We start from the raw sequence: 19,876 nt of genomic DNA on the forward strand, positions 1-19,876 counted from the left end.
CTGTATGGGCCTCGCTTTGTGCACGGGGGCAATGTCATGCTGAAACAGCAACGGGCCTACCCCAAACTGTTGCAACAAAGTTGGAAGCACAGAATTGCCTAGAATGTCCTTGTGTGCTGTAGGGTTAAGATTTCCCTTCGCTGGAAGTAAGGGGCCTAGACCGAACCATGAAAAACAGCCACAGACCATTATTCCTCCTCCACCAAACTTTACAGTTGGCACTATGCATTGGGGCAGGTTGCATTCTCCTGGCACCGTCGGACTGCTAGATGGTGAAGCGTGATTCAGCACTCCAGAGAGCGTGTTTCCACTTAATTGTTTTTATTTAACCTTTATTTAACTAGGCAAGTCAGTTAAGAACAAATTCGTATTTACAATGACGGCCTACCAAAAGCAAAAGGCCTCCTGCGGGGTTGGGGGCTTGGATTAAAAATACAAATAAATAAAATAAAAATATAGGACAAAACACACATCACGACAAGAGAGACAACACAACACTAAATAAAGAGAGACCTAAGACAACAACATAGCATGGTAGCAATACAACATGACAACACATGGTAGCAACACAACATGGCAGCAACACAACATGGTACCATCACAAAACAGGGTACAAACATTATTGGGCACAGACAACAGCACAAATGGCAAGAAGGTAGAGACAACAATACATCACGCAAAGCAGCCACAACTGTCAGTAAGTGTCCATGATTGAGTCTTTGAATGAAGAGATTGAGATAAAACTGTCCAGTTTGAGTGCTTGTTGCAGTCGCTAGCTGTGGCGAACTGAAAAGACGAACAACCCAGGGATGTGTGTGCTTTGGGGATCTTTAACAGAATGTGACTAGCAGAACCACTACTCCAGAGTCCAATGGTGGCGAGCTTTACACCACTCCAGCCGATGTTTGGCATTGCACATGGTGATCTTTGGCTTGTGAGCGGCTGCTCGGCCATGGAAACTAATTTCATGAAGCTCCCAACGCTGATGTTGCTTCCAGAAGCAGTTTGGAACTCGGTAGTAAATGTTGCAACCGAGGACAGACAATTTCTATGCGCTTCGTGCTTCAGCACTTGTCTGTCGTTCTCTGAGCTTGTGTGGCCTACCACTTTGCGGCTGAGCCTTTGTTGCTCCTAGACTTTCCTACTTCACAATAGCAGCACTTACAGTTGACCGGGGCAGCTCTAGCAGGGAAGAAATTTGACGAACTGACTTGTTGGAAAGGTGGCATCCTATGACAGTGCCACTTTGAAAGTCACTGAGCTCTTCAGTAAAGCCATTCTTCTGCTAATATTCGTCTATGGAGATTGCATGGCTGTGTGCTCAAATTGTATACACCTGTCAGTAACGGATGTGGCTGAAATAGCCGAATCCACTAATTTGAAGGGGTGTCCACATACCTTTGTACATATAGTGTACCTTAATGGAAAATGACTCAAGTAAAAGTGAAAGTCACCCAGTAAAATACTACTTGAGTAAACCGTTACTCGCAAAACACCAGTCTCAACATCAACAGTGAAGAGGCGACTCTGGGATGCTGGCTTCTAGGCAGAGTTCCTCTGTCCAGTGTCTGTGTTCTTTTGCCCATCTTAACCTTTTATTTTTATTGGCCCGTCTGAGATATGGCTTTTTCTTTGCAACTATGCCTATAAGGCCAGCATCCCGGAGTTTCCTCTTCACTGTTGACATTGAGACTGGCGTTTTGCGGGTACTATTTAATGAAGCTTCCAGTTGAGGACTTGTGAGGCGTCTGTTTCTTTTGAAAGAAAAGCACATTTTTTGTCCATTAAAATCACATCAAATTGATCACATCAACGAGTTTCAGAAGAAAGGTCTTTGCTTCTGGCCATTTTGAGCCTGTAATCGAACCCACAAATGCTGATATTCCAGATACTCAACTAGTCTAAAGAAGGACAGTTTTATTGCTTCTTTAATCAGAACAACAGTTTTCAGCTGTGCTAACATAATTGCAAAAGGGTTTTCTAATGATCAATTAGCCTTTTAAAATGATAAACTTGGATTAGCTAACACAACATGCCATTGGAACACAGGAGTGATGGTTGCTGATAATGGGCCTCTGTACGCCTATGTAGATATACCATTAAAAATCTGCCGTTTCCAGCTACAATAGTCATTCACAACATTAACAATGTCTATACTGTATTTCTGATCAATTTGATGTTATTTTAATGGACAAAAAAATGTGCTTTTCTTTCAAAAACAAGGACATTTCTAAGTGACCCCAAACTTTTGAACGGTAGTGTATGTGAGACTGGATTCTCGGCCCTCACTAGCATGAAAACTAAATACAGGCACAGACTGTGTGTGGAAAATGATTTAAGACTGAGACTCTCTCCAATACAACCCTACATTGCTGAGTTATGTGCGTCCTTTCAAGCACACTCTTCTCATTAACCTGTGGTGAGTTATTCACCATTTTCAATTAATAAATAATGTTTTATATGTAAGATGGCTAAATAAAGAGCAAAACTATTGATTATTATAATATTATTGTTTGTGCCCTGGTCCTATAAGAGCTCTTTGTCACTTCCCACGAGCTGGGTTGTGACAAAAACTCACACTCATTCTTATGTTTAATAAATATATCGTGTGTGTGTGGCAGGATTACAATGATGGCAAAAAACATAATTTGAGAGTGCGCTGACCATGGTGCTAGAGGGTGTACGCAGCTGGAGGTTGAATGTTTGAAGGGGTACGGAACTATAAAAAGTTTAGGAACCATTGACCCAAAATATTCATCGGATACTCTAGTTGGCGCTCTAAAAGTGAAAAGAAAAGTCTTCAAAAATGGAAGACATGATCAGGTGGGGCCATTCTAGCCAATGAGTGGACAGATATGTGTGGAACAACAGGCAAAACGGTTTCCACTAGTTACCACAGCCACAAAGTCAACATTTACTATATCGTATATATACAAACATGGTTTGGTCTTAATTTCGCGTTAGGCATAAGGTTAGCAGTGTGGTTAAGGTTAGGTTTAAAGTAAAATTTTAAGAAGGTTTATGACTTTGTGGCTGTGGTAACTAGTGATTTTATAACGTGTTTTTTCTCAAAGTTGCCGGGATGTCACGTGTCCTACTTATATCAATACAATCGTAACAACCGAATCATTACGAAACTTCGATTCGACACTCCACGACCTCCATATAAAAACCCATCGCTTGACGAGCGAATACAATTTTTAAAAAGCCACCTACTGGAGAAGACAGATTTTGGCCCCAGTTATGCCTCTTGCTTGGCCTTTTACTTTTCTAAAAGCGATACAGCTTTTGTCAAATTAACTCAAATATATATATATTTTAGCATTTTAGTTAACTCTATTCGTTTCCCCAACGTTAACCTGTTACGTAAATTATCCTAACCTGCTAAGAAAAGTCAAATCTGACAAAAACTGTATCCCGTCTACTAAAAACCCTTATCTCCCTACTGTCAAATGGCATGAATGCGATGCATGTAGACATGTGGGAGATAGAAAATGAGCCAGTGCGACCGAAAATGACTGATGCCAAGGGTATTCTCCAACAGAACCGCGAGTTCCAGGACTTCTTCTGGGATATCGCTAAACCTGAACAAGAGATACGGCTGAAGGCCATTGAAAATCTCATACAATATCTGAAGACTAGTCAAAAGGTTGGTGTGTTTGGGACAGCTCTCAGTTGCTAAGTTAGCTGCTACGGAGTTACCTCGTTAGCTAACATAGCCTACTTATCTTGCTAAACCAACTACAGTAGCTGGTTAGCTAGGCACATGGTCACTTTTATGCTATTGGCGGGTGTTGGACTTTAGAGAAACTGGCAATAGCATTAACGTAATCCATATCAAGTTTGGCACAGATGTAAACTAAACAATTTATTTCACACCTGGCCACGTGTGTGTTGAGTTTTGATTGCTGCAATGCTACTTATATGCATTTGAGTTGCTGTCATACTGTCTGTTTAGAAGGTGTATGTTCCACCACACATATACATGTTACATTTATGGGACCATAGAGTTCTTGACATTTTGCTATAATGTATGTGTTGTCTTTCCTTTCTAGACAGATGAGTTGACATACACCCTGAAGAGACTGGTGGATGGCTTGGCACACACTAGAGAGGCTGGCCTGCCAGGCTTCAGTTTGGCTTTGGGACAGGTAATGTCAATAGTACATCTAATGGCTCACCAACATCCTATTTCTTTGTACATGTCTAACGAAGGAGTTATTAAGGTGTTACTACATAACATATAAGAGGTTGTTACTGATGTATCATTTCTGTCATTGTTTTGGTTGTCAGGTACTGAGCGTGTTTGAGGAGGTACCTCTGCGTACAGCCTTTGATCAAATCAAAGAGAAGCACAACTTGGCGAACGTGAAAAAGGTAAGCATGTGATGTGACTAAAGTTAGATGCTGTGGTAAATTTCTAATTTTCTAATACATTTTTTATTTAACGGTTATTTAACTAGGTAAGTAAGTTAAGAACAAATTCTTATTTACAATGACGGCCTACCCTGGCCAAACCTGGACGACGCTGGGCCAATTGCGCGCCGCCCTATGGGACTCCCGATCACGGCCGGATGTGATACAGCCTGGAATCAAATCAGGGACTGTAGTGACGCCTCCTGCACTGAGATGCAGTGCCTTAGTCTGCTGCGCCGCTCGGGAGCGTTTCACTAACATCCATATACTTAATGTAATCAGCCAATGAAGGTCTCTATATTGCACAGTATCTTATGTTGCCGTTTATATTCATGTTGACAGAAACTCATCAGAAATGCTGCTTTTGGGAACTTCTTTGGTGTGCTCGCCCTGTCTCAGTCCACACGCCTTCCAAAGGTAAGAATGACACCAGATCACCCATGGGCTTGGCAGAGAAGACTGGTAGACCATGTTTTGCACAGAGAATTGAAGTGCACATATGTCCCCCTTATTGTTACTGCCAGACTTAGATCGGTCTCTACTTTTCAGACTTCAGTGTGTTTGGTTTTCTTACTCACCTGTGTGTGTGTGACAGGACCCTCAGGTGGTGCTGGAGTGTGTCCAGCTCCTCCAGAGCCTATCGCAGTATAGAGAACTCCTGCGGGACCTGCCCAGGAAGACCATGGTGGACATCCTGTCTGAGGTGAGTGACTCAGCCAGCTCTACTTCATAGTGTAGCACTCTTCTAATGGTGTCTCAATGTGATAAATCCTTGTGTAGAATGGTGCAGTCGGTATGACCTGTGTGTTGTTTGGTCTGTGTGGTTCTCCAGACATCAGAGGAGGTGTTTGAGGAGGTGCTGCTGGGAGCCCTGCAGACAGACCTGTCCTCCGCCTTCAGCACCCCTGAGCAGCTGCAGCTCCTTCTGGTGGCCATGCAGAAGTTCCCCCAGGTGCTCAAGCTCAAGAAGCTGAAGAAGCTGCTGGGCACCTCCACAATCATTACCATGGACAATATCCCTAAGTGAGCAGCTTTTTACAACTAGGGCTATGGTTTTTTCCATGGTCAGGATGACACACACACACACACACACACACACACACACACACACACACACACACACACACACACACACACACACACACACACACACACACACACACACACACTTACTCAATGTAAAATCAAACCTGTGTTTCCTGTCCAACCTCTCCTCTAGGTTGACAGATGTACTGAAGATGGCGGCCCGCTCAGTCAAGAAGGACCGCCTGCTGCCTGCGGTTGAGATCTCTCTGAGGGAGGACAACTTTGAGCTCTTCTGGAGGGAGACCATCATTAACGGCATGCTGAAAGACCAGCCGGGGCCCACACAGTAAGCACAGCATTGGGGTTAAGACTGTTGGCTCCTCACTCACATTTGGACCCTGAACCCGAATATTAGATGATTGAACTAAGTTCTGTAGCCTAGACCCATGTAATAATTTCCCCCCCCCGTGTCATTTTTCTAACTTCATGCAAGCATTTCCCCCCATGTATGTTCCTGTTTTCCTTCCTGTAAATGTACATAGCTGTTCTAACAAATCTAATTTTATTAGTCACATACACGTGTTTAGCAGATGTTATTGCGGGTGTAGTGAAATGCTTGTGTTTCTAGCTCCGACAGTGCAGTAATATCTAACAATTTCACAACATATACCCAATACACACAAATCTAAGCAAAGGAAGTAAGAATATATAAGTATATGGACGAGCAAAGTCAGAGCTGCATAGACTAAGATACAGTAGAATTGTATAGAATACAGTATATACATATGAGATGAGTAAGGCAAGATATGTAAACATTATTAAAGTGACTAGTGTTCCTTTTATTAAAGTGGCCAGGGATTTCAAGTCTATGTATATTGGCAGCTGCCTCTGTGTGCTAGTGTTGGCTATTTAACAGTCTGATGGCCTTGAGATAGGAGCTGTTTTTCAGTCTCTCGGTCCCAGCTTTGATGCACCTGTACTGATCTCGCCTTCTGGATGATAGTGGGATGAACAGGCAGTGGCTCGGGTGGTTGTTGTCCTTGATGATCTTTTTGGCCTTCCTGTGACATCGGGCTGTCTTCTCTCTGTGCCCCAGTTACCTGAGCTACCGGCTGTTGGGTAGTGCCCTGCCCTTGTTGACCCTGGCCCAGCTAAAACAGGTGTTAAATGGAGAGGTGATGAGGGCCTACGGGGAACACGTGGTCTCTGCACAGGTCAGTCTCCCTACAAATGTCTGTCGACTCATAACTGCACAAGATTATAGAAAATACATAGTGAAGCTGCTGGCATCTTAGTTGGTCACAGAAAATATGTAGTAAGATGCTCACTTATCCAAAAAGGAAATGTTTTAAAATATATTGACTTACAAGTATGCACTCATCTCGCCCCCTCAGCTCCCAGACCGTTTTAAGTTTGCCCCCGAGATGGAGACGTACATTGGCGACTTCCTGCAGGGCTGCGATGACCCGGAGAAGCAGCTGGCGGTGATGGTGGCCTTCTCCCTGCTCACCAACCAGGGCTACCCCGTGGTGCCCTCCTTCTGGAGGGTTGTGCAGCACCTGCAGCCGACAGCACTGCAGAGCTACGTGGACTGGCTCAAAGACATGTTCCTCAACCCCCGGCTGGACAGCTGCCTGGACTTCAGCACCCGCAGGCAGAAGGAGAACCAGGAGGGCGGAGTCCAGTGAGTAGAACTCTTGGAGCATGTCCTAGAATGACTAATATATGCCTTCTGGCTTCTAAACTAAAAGTATCCCATTGAATTGTTGACTCTCTATCCTTAGGAGAGAGAACTGCATATTCCGCCTGAGGAAGTGGATCATTCCACGCCTAACCTCCATCGCGGAGAACAACCAGGTGAAGAGAGAGGAGGCTCTAGTGATGGATGTAGCCAGGTGAGAGATCTCACTGCAGGGAAAATGTCATGACGCTCACTGTTTGCTGCTACCCCAAGTGATTTTAGATTATGCCTTGGTGATATTACTTTTGGGAGCAGCAAAGGGTGATTTTTTTTTTCCTGTGCCAAGTTGGATGTGTGTAATAATCTTCCCAACATTTCTATAACTATTGTATTCTGAGGGGCACTTTATAGTCATAATGTAGCATAGATGCTAACCCATTGTTTTGTCCTCCATCGCGCCAGGTTTGTCTTTTTCCATGCGTTCTTCAATGCTAAGAAGGCCACCCCAGACATACTTGAGACAGTGCCCCTGGATGAGAAGGCCAGAGTCGTCATCATCAACTCCTTCTTTGGGTGAGATAAGACTACTTTACACTCTTTATCACTTTCCAAAAACAAGCTGTGGGGTAGTCAAAGATGAAGAGCATGGCTACAATGGTAGGTGGCTGGAATAGTCAGTTAAGTTTTAAACATGTATGGTTTTAAAGGGGCAATTGCATGAAACTCCATAGCGTGAGTGTTCATTTACGTTACACTCTAGATGCCCTACACCGGGGGTAGGTAACTAGATTAAAGCCACTGGCCGATATTTGTCGGAGTGGATGGTCTGGAGACCAGGACATAATTATAATCATTTGTACATTGCAAATTAGAGGTCGACCGATTAATGGAATGGCCGATTAATTAGGGCCGATTTCACGTTTTCATAACAATCGGTATTTTTGGAAACCGATTTGGCTGTTTTAAAAAAAAATGTTTACAACAATACTGAATGAACACTTATTTTAACTTAATATAATACATCAATAAAATCAATTTAGCCTCAAATAAATAATGAAACATGTTCAATTTGGTTTAAATAATGCAAAAACAAAGTGTTGGAGAAGAAAGTAAAAGTGCAATATGTGCCATGTAAGAAAGCTAACGTTTAAGTTCCTTGCTCAGAACATGAGAATATATGAAAGCTGGTGGTTCCTTTTAACATGAGTCTTCAATATTCCCAGGTAAGAAGTTTTAGGTTGTAGTTATTATAGGAATTATAGGACTATTTCTCTCTATACCATTTGTATTTCATTAACCTTTGACTATTGGATGTTCTTATAGGCACTTTAGTATTGCCAGTGTAACAGTATACCGGTAGCTTCCATCCCTCTCCTCGCTCCTACCTGGGCTCGAACCAGGAACACAACGACAACAGCCACCCTCGAAGCAGCATTACCCATGCAGAGCAAGGGGAATAACTACTCCAAGTCTCAGAGCGAGTGACGTTTGAAACGCTATTAGCGCGCATCCCGCTAACTAGCTAGCCATTTCACATCGGTTACACCAGCCTAATCTCGGGAGTTGATAGGCTTGAAGCACAGCGAAGAGCTTCTGGCAAAACGCAGGAAAGTGCTGTTTGAATGAATGCTTACGAGCCTGCTGGTGCCTACCACCGCTCAGTCAGACTGCTCTATCAAATCATAGACTTAATTATAACATAATAACACAGAAATACGTGCCTTAGTTTCCGGATTCGACCATATTAATGACCTATCATCTTGAAAACAAGACGTTTATTCTTTCAGTGAAATACGGAACTGTTCCGTATTTTATCTAACGGGTGGCATCCCCAAGTCTAAATATTCCTGTTACATTGCACAACCTTCAATGTTATGTCATAATTACGTAAAATTCTGACAAATTAGGCGGCCCAAACTGTTGCATATACACTGACTCTGCGTGCAATGAACGCAAGAGAAGTGACACAATTTCACCTGGTTAATATTGCCTGCTAACCTAGATTTCTTTTAGCTAAATATGCAGGTTTAAAAATATATACCTCTGTGTATTGATTTTAAGAAAGGCATTGATGTTTATGGTTAGGTACACATTGGAGCAACGATACGCACCGCATCGATTATATGCAACGCAGGACACGCTAGATAAACTAGTAATACCATCAACCATGTGTAGTTAACTAGTGATTATGAGTGATTGATTGATTGTTTTTTATAAGATAAGTTTAATGCTAGCTAGCAACTTACCTTGGCTTCTACTGCATTCACGTAACAGGCAGGCTCCTCGTGGAGTGCAATGTAATCAGGTGGTTAGAGCGTTGGACTAGTTAACTGTAAGGTTGCAAGATTGAATCCCTGAGCTGACAAGGTAAAAATCTGTCGTTCTGCCCCTGAACCAGGCAGTTAACCCACCGTTCCTAGGCCGTCATTGAAAATAAGAATGTGTTCTTAACTGACTTGCCTAGTTAAATAAAGATTACAAAAGGTGTTAAAAAAATATATAGTAATAATAATAATTTAAAAAATCGGCCAAATCGGTGTCCAAAAATACAGATTTCCGATTGTTATGAAAACTTGAAATCGGCCCTAATTAATCGTCCATTCCGATTAATCGGTCGACCTCTAGTTGGCACTATGCATTCGGGCAGGTAGCGTTCTCCTGGCATCCACCAAACCCAGATTTATCCGTCGGACTGCCAGATGGTGAAGTGTGATTCATCACTCCAGAGAGCGCGCTTCCAGTACTCCAGAGTCCAATGGCGGCGAGCTTTACACCACTCCAGCCGACGCTTGGCATTGCTCATGGTGATCTTAGGCTTTTGTGCGGCTGCTCAGCCATGGAAACCCATTTCATGACGCTCCCGACGAACAGTTCTTGCGCTGATGTTGCTTCCAGAGGCAGTTTGGAACTTGGTAGTGAGTGTTGCAACCGAGGACAGACAATTTTTACATGCTACGCGCTTCAGCACTTGGCGGTCCCGTTCTGTGAGCTTGTGTGGCCTACCACTTCGCAGCTGAGCCATTGTTGCTCCTAGACTTTACCACTTCACAATAGCAGCACTTACAGTTGACCGGGGCAGCTCTAGCAGGGAAGGAATTTGACGAACTGACTTGTTGGAAAGGTGGCATACTATGGTGAGCTCTTCAGTATGGGCCATTCTAATGCCAATGTTTGTCTATGGAGATTGCATGGCTGTGTGCTCAATTTTTATACACCTGTCAGCAACGGGTGTGGCTGAAATAGCCGAATCCACTAATTTGAAGGGGTGTTCACGTATATATATTTTTTATTTCACCTTTATTTAACCAGGTAGGCCAGTTGAGAACAAGTTCTCATTTACAACTGCGACCTGGCCAAGATAAAGCAAAGCAGTGCGACAAAAACAACAACACACAGTTACACATGAACAAACGTACAGTCAATAACACAATAGAAAAATCAATGTAATTATTTTATCAAAATAGTTTAACCAGTTATCTTTTTTTATTTTTGCAATAATCACTGATCTGGCTTTTAAGTCTGTATGAAAATGCCGTTGTTACAAATTGAACCTGCACAATGCACATCCACTAATAATGACCAACTTCTTGTGACAGGCATTCTAGAAAATGAACACGGGTCTCATTAACACAAGCCCACGTGCTAATGAGTCTTTATACTGTATTTCAAGTCTAGCCAACTTGGATGTATTTTCTTGCTAACAAGGTAGAGAACGGTTAAACTGTTATGAATAGGCCCTCCTGTCCGTCTCCAACTGTTTGAATAACAGCCTGTCCGCTTTGTTTAGATGTTGAAATCAAGTGGCCTACCTGGATACTAAAAAGCTTATTTCTCAGAATGAGAATGAGTTGCCAATTCCTTATATACGTGAGTCTTTTTAGGCTCATTGTGCATTTATACAGACTAGCACATAAGTCTGTGGCTAAAATGCTGCGCGTGACAAATGGAGCATTCATTTTCTACAACATTGATACTCTGGTTTTATTAGGATCTGCTCTGTTCTACATTTTGAGAGTTGAGACATAAACAGGGTATCGTTAGACGGTTAAGTTCTTGTCTATTACAGTAAAAGAATGTCTCTTAAGCGTTTCGGTGTCCGTATGTCCGATTCTGTTGGACCTAACCTCCAATGCAAATAGCAAGTTTAAACTGCTTGTTGTCCAGAGAGGAAGAAGTGATCTTTCGTCATTGTTGTGTGGCAGGGGGGGGGGGGGGGGGGGGGGCTTGGTGTCTGTCTGTAAGTGGGAAGGTGCGCACCGTGCACAGAAGCAGTGAAGGAGACGAGACCAAAAAGAGACGACGCTCATGAAAACAAACACAATAAAAACCTAGGTTCTTGTGATAAAGGCATTTGGAACATTGCGCTAAAACATACATTCATATTACTCAAATTACTTTGATATATCACCCAGCCCTACTGCAAATTGACCACAACTTAACCCAAAAATAGATTATTTTCAAATACAATAATTTCATACCTTGATTACATTAAGACATGATCACATATCTATTTGTGGGAATATTTGGGAACAAATGTCCTAAATTAAACATATTTTAGCTGAATTCCTGGTTATTTTAGTATTTGTTTTGTCCAAAAACTGAAGTCCAAAAAAAAGACATGATTTACACTACACATCCAATTAACATGTCTCTCTAACCTCCCAACCCCTCCAGATTGCTGCAGCATATCAACCACCTGCCTTTGCTGGGCGACTCCCCTGAGGTGTCAGCCCGCAACCAGAGGCACGTACAGGGTGTGACGGCTGACGGCTCCATGTGGATCTTCTGTCTGGTGCGGTACGCTGACACCCTGCTCAACCAGCCCAAGTACGCTCAGAGCACCCAGCCCTTCAGCCCCGAGCAGAGACAGGCCTGGGACAGGTACGGACCACACTGACTGTACATGGACCATATAGAGGTAGAGATGGAGGGGGGGGGGGGTTTAAAGGTTGGGGAAAGAAAAATGTAAGCCAATAGTGAACCTGTTATGATGTAGTATGCTGGCGTCAGTGGGGACTCCAATGAAGAAATCTAAGAAAGGCCAGACTCCAGAGACCTCTGCTTTCCAACAACTCTTCCTGCTGGTTGGCATTCACCTCTTCAAGGTACGCAATTAATAAACAAATGAGAGATGAAAATGATTGTAGTAGTATGGTAAGATTTCTTAGATACATCATTTTACTTTGTCCTTTTTATCCCACGTTTATGTATACATGTTTGCTTGTACCGTAAAGGTTCCAGAGGATTTGGTAGACCTGATGCAGGATCTGCAGAACTGCATGGAAAAAGCCCAAGAGAAGTCCAAGAAGAAGAAGAATGCGGTAACCGGTAAGACCACCTGTCCATAGGGAATGTGTCAGAGCCAACCGAATCTTACTGAAGAGTTGAGTTTGCCAAAACCACCCCAGTCTTAATCCGTGACAAGGAAAGAAGTACTCATTCTCCATATATTGAAAACCCATCTATTTAGCTATTTCCCATCCATACTGTTTTACAGTGACAGTAAAGCCGGGTGTACACTACACTACATGATTTTGGCCCCGATTTAGCTGTCCCAGACAAGTTTTTGAAATCGGAGACAAAATCCCAATATCGTTGTCAACTCGGGCGTGCGGCCGTCACTGCCGCTCGGTAAATGTGAGTGGGTCAGAGACTCAATCTGAGGGCTACCAATCTCGTCTTTGAGCAGTCCCAGACGTCCCAAAATTTTCAAGTATGTTTGTTTTTTTCGGCACAATCTGCAATGCTCTTGTAGTGTGAGATGTGCAACGCCAAGTTTTGAGAACGGTGATGAGCAATAGCCAATGAGAGCTCGCCAGAGAAGAAGCCAGTGAGATTATGTTGTTTCCCATTACCCATAATGTGTCGACTCAAGAAGGAGCGATGAATACTAGATTGCGTTTGTACTTTAATCAAAGCCAAAGTGTCAAATCGTTACAGCTCTGAGCAATGTTAAAAATGTTGGCTAGATATTTCAACTGTAGGGCAAGTGTGAATGTCTGACTGAAAACGTTTGAGGCTGCTTTGAGCCACAGGTCATTGTAGCTACATTAAATCTAATCACATCATTGTTTTCGCCGGACAGCGTGGTTGGTATCAACAATCCTCAACACCAAGTGAAGAATCTTGTAGTGTGTGACCCCCCCGTCTGCCAGATCATTTAGTGTGCGCACCACTACATTTGCGTGACAAAAAAAACTACATGGAAGATGGTCGTTTATTGTGAGGTTTAGCGATGTCAGGAATTTGAAAGTCGTGTAGTGTACACCCGGCTTAAGGTTAGTATAAATACCAGCCTCTATGTTCAGTATGGTAGCCTTTGGTGGGATGTCTCTGTAACCACGTGTCGTGTTAATCCAGGTTCTACAGGAGAGGAGGAGCCCCGCTGAGGTGGGGACATCCTGCTCTCTCCTGTCCCAGCCCAGTAGACACATCCGTCACGTCTGCAGGACTGTCTTCTCCAACATCTGTCTCCACGTCACCGCCAGAGCCCTCACCGCCATCTTGGATGTAAGTCTCCCAGACTAGAGAATACTGTACTCTTACAGAGCTGTAGTTTTTAAATGTTGCATAAAAATATTACGTTGTGTTCACTGAAGGTAAAACTTCTGTTGATTTGTGAAAGTAAATTTTGATATATTATAGGAATGTCCATTAATTTGACTCATTGTGTCTTTAGGTTCTGGACCCAGATAAAGAGGAGGAGGACAGTGCCATCGTGGTGACGGATGATAAAGACTCTGACAAAATAAAGAAGAAAGACCAAAAAAAAGAAAGGCGAGGATGATGATGAAGACGACGAAGAGATGATCAGTTCAGTTCTTTCACACCTGGTCACGTTCACAAATCTACATCAGGGTTTTTCTATAAACTAGGGTACCGGCTGGACAACATGTTACAGCTATTGATAAGTCATTGATAATAGTTAGCCATTGTTTCCCCATGTCATTACATTAAGATATTTAAGGGGGAACATAGGTTTTACATTTTATTGAATATAGCTAGACGACCCCTTCTCTTGGTTGGTGTCTTGACGGATTTGTCCAAAATCGTGTGACATAAAACATTACTTTTCTGTCCTTGCATTTGTGGCAGTGTAAGTTGTCATCATATCATATATTAAACATTAATCAGTTAAATTAGACATTGAACTTGAGCCCTGTAAGAAACCTGTATCTAGCTGTCACTGTTTTTTTGTATAGAGATCTCAGAAATGCACTGTAACTACCTAACATTTTATGTTAAGAGGTGAAACAGTTTTCATTGGCACACAAATCCCCCAAAATGTATGCTATTGCAAAATGGAATGCTTCTGAGTCACCTTACCTTGATACTTAAAACCTAAATTGATATTGTCATTAACGTGCTTCTTCAATAATTATGCATAACACAGTTGGATGTGTATTTGATGTCAAGCTGTTTAATTACACTGTGATATTTTCACATGTCATCATCTGATCCAGGAAGGAATTCTTTGAATGACAGTCAAGTGACAAACAGCTGTTGTGATGGCGTATGCGATGCAACCGCCCAAGTGCTGGGAAAAAGGTGTTTGCGAAGACAGTTGTGCCAGGATCCACGTTGGATCTAATTACCCTAGTGAGTTGATGTTGATCATCAGTTGGTGTCTGCATGTTTTACAGCAGGGTCTCGTTAGATTTAACAGGGAAACCATCAAGTGAGTTCATGTTTTTGTGCCTCGGATCTCTTCGTAAATATATGTATTACTTGCTTCTCCAGAATGAGGAAGAGTCGGATGCATCAGACGACGACTCTGATGAGGGTGAAGATGAGGCCATGGAGGAGGGGGGCGAGGTGGATCAGAACTTCCGCATTGAGCTGATGAAGGTCCTACAGAACCAGGGTGCTCTGGTAGGTGTCTTGTGATTGGTCTTTTGTTCTAGCTCTGGGATTGTACTTTACTCTTATTTTTCAAGGTTTCACTTTTAGTGCTCAAGAAATAATTGTTTTTAGCCGTAATTTTTTGAATGCATTTTGTGTTAGTCTAGCGGTTTCAGGTTTCATTGAAATCCTCACTGTGAGGGTGGGGGGGGTCAAAAGCAGAGACATTGATACACAGCGCTGTTCTAGATGTTTTTAACTGGACCGGGTCTTTCTTGCTGCATGTCACAGGCCACCGAAGTGGACGGCAGCGAGGATGACGAACTGGATGATGAAGCCATGATGAAGCTGGACGGCAGTGTCGTAGCACTGTTCCTTGAACAGAAGAAGAAGATGCAGGCCAAGAAGGATGAGAAGGACAAGCTAAAAAAGGAAAAGACCCTTGTCAGAGACTTCAAGATCAAGGTATTCACATGACAAGATGACTATTGCTGTCTCGCCTGTTTGGATAGAGTTGTAAGTGTGAAAGGTGTGGTAGTCGGCGTGGCCAACCCCACATTTTCTTGGCCGCAGTGGCAAAATGTTGCCGTTTTAAAGCACATTTCCTGCATTTCTACACATTTTGCCATGGCTTATGCTGTGTTGTTATGCTATCTGAGTGACTTAAACTTTACAAAATCAATGGGGACCCCATGCATTGACAGTTTTGGAATTTTTGATTCTCCCCGACTATCTAGTTTTTATTTTGGTGATTGTTAGTTCTTATAGATCTTGTAAAAAAAAAAATATATATATATAGCTCCATTATCTTTCTACGTAATTTATATATTTATTATTTTTACATGGAGTGGTGGCAAGGATTTTGGAGTGGTGGCAACGATTTCACTGCAAAATGAATATAGGCGAAACACTACTCTAGCAGTGCTATTTCTAACACTGCCTCTCTTGTTCTTCTGGTGATGGTCCCCCTATGTTCATGGGGTGCTGACCCTGGTTCTTTGCTGTGTTCCAGGTGCTGGACCTGGTGGAGGTGTTCCTGGTCAGGCAGGGCAGCAGCCCTCTGGTGCTGGGCATGGTGGAGCCCCTGCTCAGCGTCATCGAGAGCGGTATGAGCTCCGAGAGCGACCAGCAGGAGCAGGACTTCCTCCGCAAGGCCGCAGACATCTTCAAGTACGTCATGCTAGTGCCTTTAGACACACACTGGGTCAGAAACATACCCTCAGACACATACAGTGCCTTCAGAAAGTATTCACACCCCTTGATGTTTTCCACATTTTGTTGTTAAAAAGTGGGTTTTAATTGTCATTTTTTTTGTCAACAATCTACACAAAATACTCTGTCAAAGTGGAAGAAAAATTTGAACGTTTGTTAAAACATTTATGAAAAATAACACACTAATATATCTTGATTAGATCAGTATTCAATCCCCTGAGTCAATACATTCGAATCACCTTTTGCAGCGACTACTTCTGGGTAAGTCTCTAAGAGCTTTCCAGACCCATTAAACAGTTACACAGCCATTACATTCTCTAACTGTTTTAAAATCACCATTGGCCTCATGGTGAAATCCCTGAGCGATTTCCTTCCTCACCGGCAACTGAGTTAGGAAGGACGCCTATTTCTTTGTAGTGACTGGGTGTATTGATACACCATCCAAAGTGTAATTAATAACATCACCATGCTCAAATGGGTATTCATTGTCTGCTTTTTTTAATCAACCAATAGGTGCCGTTCTTTGCGAGGCATTGAAAAAACTCCCTGGTTTTTGTGGTTGAATCTGTGTTTGAAATTCACTGCTCAACTGAGGGACCTTACAATTATGTGTAGGGTACAGAAATTAGGTAGTTTATTTAACAAATCATGTTAAACACTATTATTGCATACAGAGTAAGTCCATGTGATTTGCACTCCTGAACTTTAGGCTTGCCATAACAAAGGGGTTGATTACTCAAGACATTTCAGCTTTTTATTAATTTGTAAACATTTTGAAAAACATAATTATTCCACTTTGACATTATAGAATAGTGTGTGTAGGCCAGTGACAAACAACAAAGCGTGTGCAAAGCTATCAAGGCAAAGGGTGGCTACTTTGAATAATCGCAAATACTGTATATTTTGATTTAACACTTTTTTGGTTACTACATGATTGCATATGTGTTGTTTCATAGTTCTGATGTCTTCACTATTATTCTACAATGTAGAAAATAGTAAAAATAAAGAAAAACCCTTGAATGAGTAATTGTGTCCAAACTTTTGACTGGTACGTTTTATGAGTAGGCCATGACCCTAGGATGGCAACAAATTCTACATTCTAAGTGGTTTTAATTGGCTTTCTCCATTCTGATTTGATTTATATTCAACCATACTAGGACAAAACTGACAGTGAAGTAGTGCAATTTGTAAAACTGTATCAAAATACCTTTTTTTAGACAGTATTGTAAAGATCCATACCGGTACGTGGATCACCTTACAAGACGATATCGCACAGCCCAATGTGTCATGTCGGCTCTATCATCTCTCCACTGTTGCCACGGCAACCTCCTTCCTCAAATACTTTCATTGTGCTCCCAAATGTGTTTTGTTCCACATTTTTTCAATTTAGGAACACATGTACTCTTGAAAACTTGATTGCTGACAAGAAAAACATTTTGAAACTATGTCAACAATGGCCTAATGAAACAAATACTTAACGTTTTGGGGTGGAGTTTTCCTTTAATACTGAAAGCACCTCGCAATGTATTAGAGATGTGAGACAGGATTTGTGCTCTACTTCTCTTTATGAACCTCGAAAGAACAACTTGTCATATGCAGGTGCATTGAAGACGGATGTATTCTGTCTGGGGAGACAGATTATCATGTCATGTCAACAGTTTCCAGTATTATTCTGCCACACTGATCAGTCACCCTCGTACTCTCCTACCCCCAGGAACCAGCTGTGCCGGGCCAAGCAGTACTGTAAGACCGTAGGCGACAGACAGGGGGAGCTCCATGACCAAAACCCAGAAGCTGTCTGACTCCTCAGTGTCACTCTACTTCTTCAGTGCATCTCTGTACCTGGTCAAGGCGCCCGGGGGCCTCAGCAGACGGCAAGACAACACTTTCTACTGAGGAGGTAAAGCCTCTTTACCTTTCAGAGTTGACTACAGTGACAATTGTTCCTTAACCAACCCTTAGCATTCAACCTGAATGTACGCCGAGTATTTACTATTAGTGTGTCTTTTGTATGAAACCAACCTGCTGAAATCTCGGTGTTGCAGCTGAGGTTCATGGGTAACGTGGACGTGGAGAGGGTGTCGGCCCTCTTTAAAGGGGCACTCTGCTCCTTCATGACGTGCAGGAAAAGCCCTCTGTCAGGCCTAATGTTTGTCGACCTCTTCACCCGCTTCCCTGTGAGTCAACAACAACCGCATCCACACTGCTCTCTATTGATTCAAATGACTGCATAAACACTTGAAGATGCGTTGTTTCCTCTTGTTGCTCTGTGCTCTCTAAGAATCCCCACAACTAGTGTCAAGAAGTTTGTTGGCTGGTGTAACGCGATGCTGTTGTTGGTTGATTATCTTGTGTTGTGTGTAGGTTCTGTGTGTGAACCTGTTGGTGAACGCAGTGGAACACATCACAACAGGAGTCAGAGAACACCAACAGGTAAGACTAGCAGGCTCCACCTCAACAATTAACAGTAAAAAGAAGCATCTGACCCTGTAGTTAGGTTAAACTTCTACCAACTTTTTAATACAGTGATGATGGACCACACTCTTCCCAGCCAGTGATCCTTTCAGATTGACGGTAAATACCACTGATCTGCACAAAATCATCTTCCCATTGAGTGTTTAATTTTGTATGCGTGTGTGTTCCACAGAGCCAGGCCAGTGCCATGGTGCTGCGGGGGCTGCAGAGCAGGGAGGTACAGCAGCTGTTAGCAGGCGACCCCTGGGCAGGGCTGCTTCAGCAGGCGGTGGGCCGTGTGGCAGCGGTAGGCATCAAACACCTCACCCAAGCTTAGACATCAGAGAACATGTCACTGTGTGAAACACCACAGGAATCAATCTCTATATCACATCATTACTGCAAAGCATGGGGGAAATAATATTGTGGTAAATTGGGAGCTCATAATAATGGCGTGCTATCAAACGCATTGAAAACATGTTTGATGGGGGGCCTCCCGGGTGGCGCAGTGGTCTAGGGCACTGCATCGCAGTGCTAACTGCGCCACCAGAGTCTCTGGGTTCGCGCCCAGGCTCTGTCGCAGCCGGCCGCGACCGGGAGGTCCGTGGGGCGACGCACAATTGGGCTAGCGTCGTCCGGGTTAGGGTGGGTTTGGCCGGTAGGGATATCCTTGTCTCATCGCGCTCCAGCGACTCCTGTGGCGGGCCGGGCGCAGTGCGTGCTAACCAAGGGGGCCAGGTGCACGGTGTTTCCTCCGACACATTGGTGCGGCTGGCTTCCGGGTTGGAGGCGCGCTGTGTTAAAGAAGCAGTGCGGCTTGGTTGGGTTGTGCTTCGGAGGACGCATGGCTTTCGACCTTCGTCTCTCCCGAGCCCGTACGGGAGTTGTAGCGATGAGACAAGATAGTAATTACTAGCGATTGGATACCACGAAAATTGGGGAGAAAAGGGGATAAAAAAAAGAAGAAAAAAAAGAAAACATGTTTGATACTATTCCATTGATTACGATCCAGCCATTACTATGAGCCCGTCCTCCCCAATTAAGGTGCCACCTGGGATGTGCGTACGACCCCAAACTTTCTTCAAAAGCATGTTACATTAAAAACGGATGTTTTTCCATCCAGTTTAATCTCTAGGTTTGACTTGGATGATACTGTACATTACCTATCTCTCCCTGGAGCTGCTGATTTGTTACTGATATGGTTGTGGATGTTCTCCTAAGAGTCTGGAGACTGTAGTTGAGACT

General features: G+C 43.2%; 1 protein-coding gene across 1 annotated transcript; it reads left to right on the top strand.

Moving 5' to 3' along the window:
- Positions 1–3,478: 3,478 nt before the first annotated feature.
- On the top strand, positions 3,479–19,064 carry LOC120043862 (myb-binding protein 1A-like protein). The gene is given in 25 exon segments (XM_038988466.1): positions 3,479–3,649; positions 4,056–4,151; positions 4,294–4,377; positions 4,759–4,833; positions 5,012–5,119; positions 5,249–5,439; positions 5,636–5,788; positions 6,539–6,656; positions 6,837–7,126; positions 7,227–7,337; positions 7,586–7,696; positions 11,798–12,004; positions 12,120–12,228; positions 12,358–12,444; positions 13,484–13,633; positions 13,803–13,898; positions 13,900–13,941; positions 14,870–14,995; positions 15,257–15,430; positions 15,978–16,135; positions 17,892–17,957; positions 17,959–18,056; positions 18,221–18,354; positions 18,542–18,610; positions 18,825–19,064. Coding segments are annotated over 25 exon segments (3,168 nt in total). The 3' UTR covers positions 18,969–19,064.
- Positions 19,065–19,876: the final 812 nt, after the last annotated feature.

This window comes from Salvelinus namaycush, chromosome 3, assembly GCF_016432855.1.
Source record: "Salvelinus namaycush isolate Seneca chromosome 3, SaNama_1.0, whole genome shotgun sequence".
In the NCBI taxonomy this organism is placed as follows: domain Eukaryota; kingdom Metazoa; phylum Chordata; class Actinopteri; order Salmoniformes; family Salmonidae; genus Salvelinus; species Salvelinus namaycush.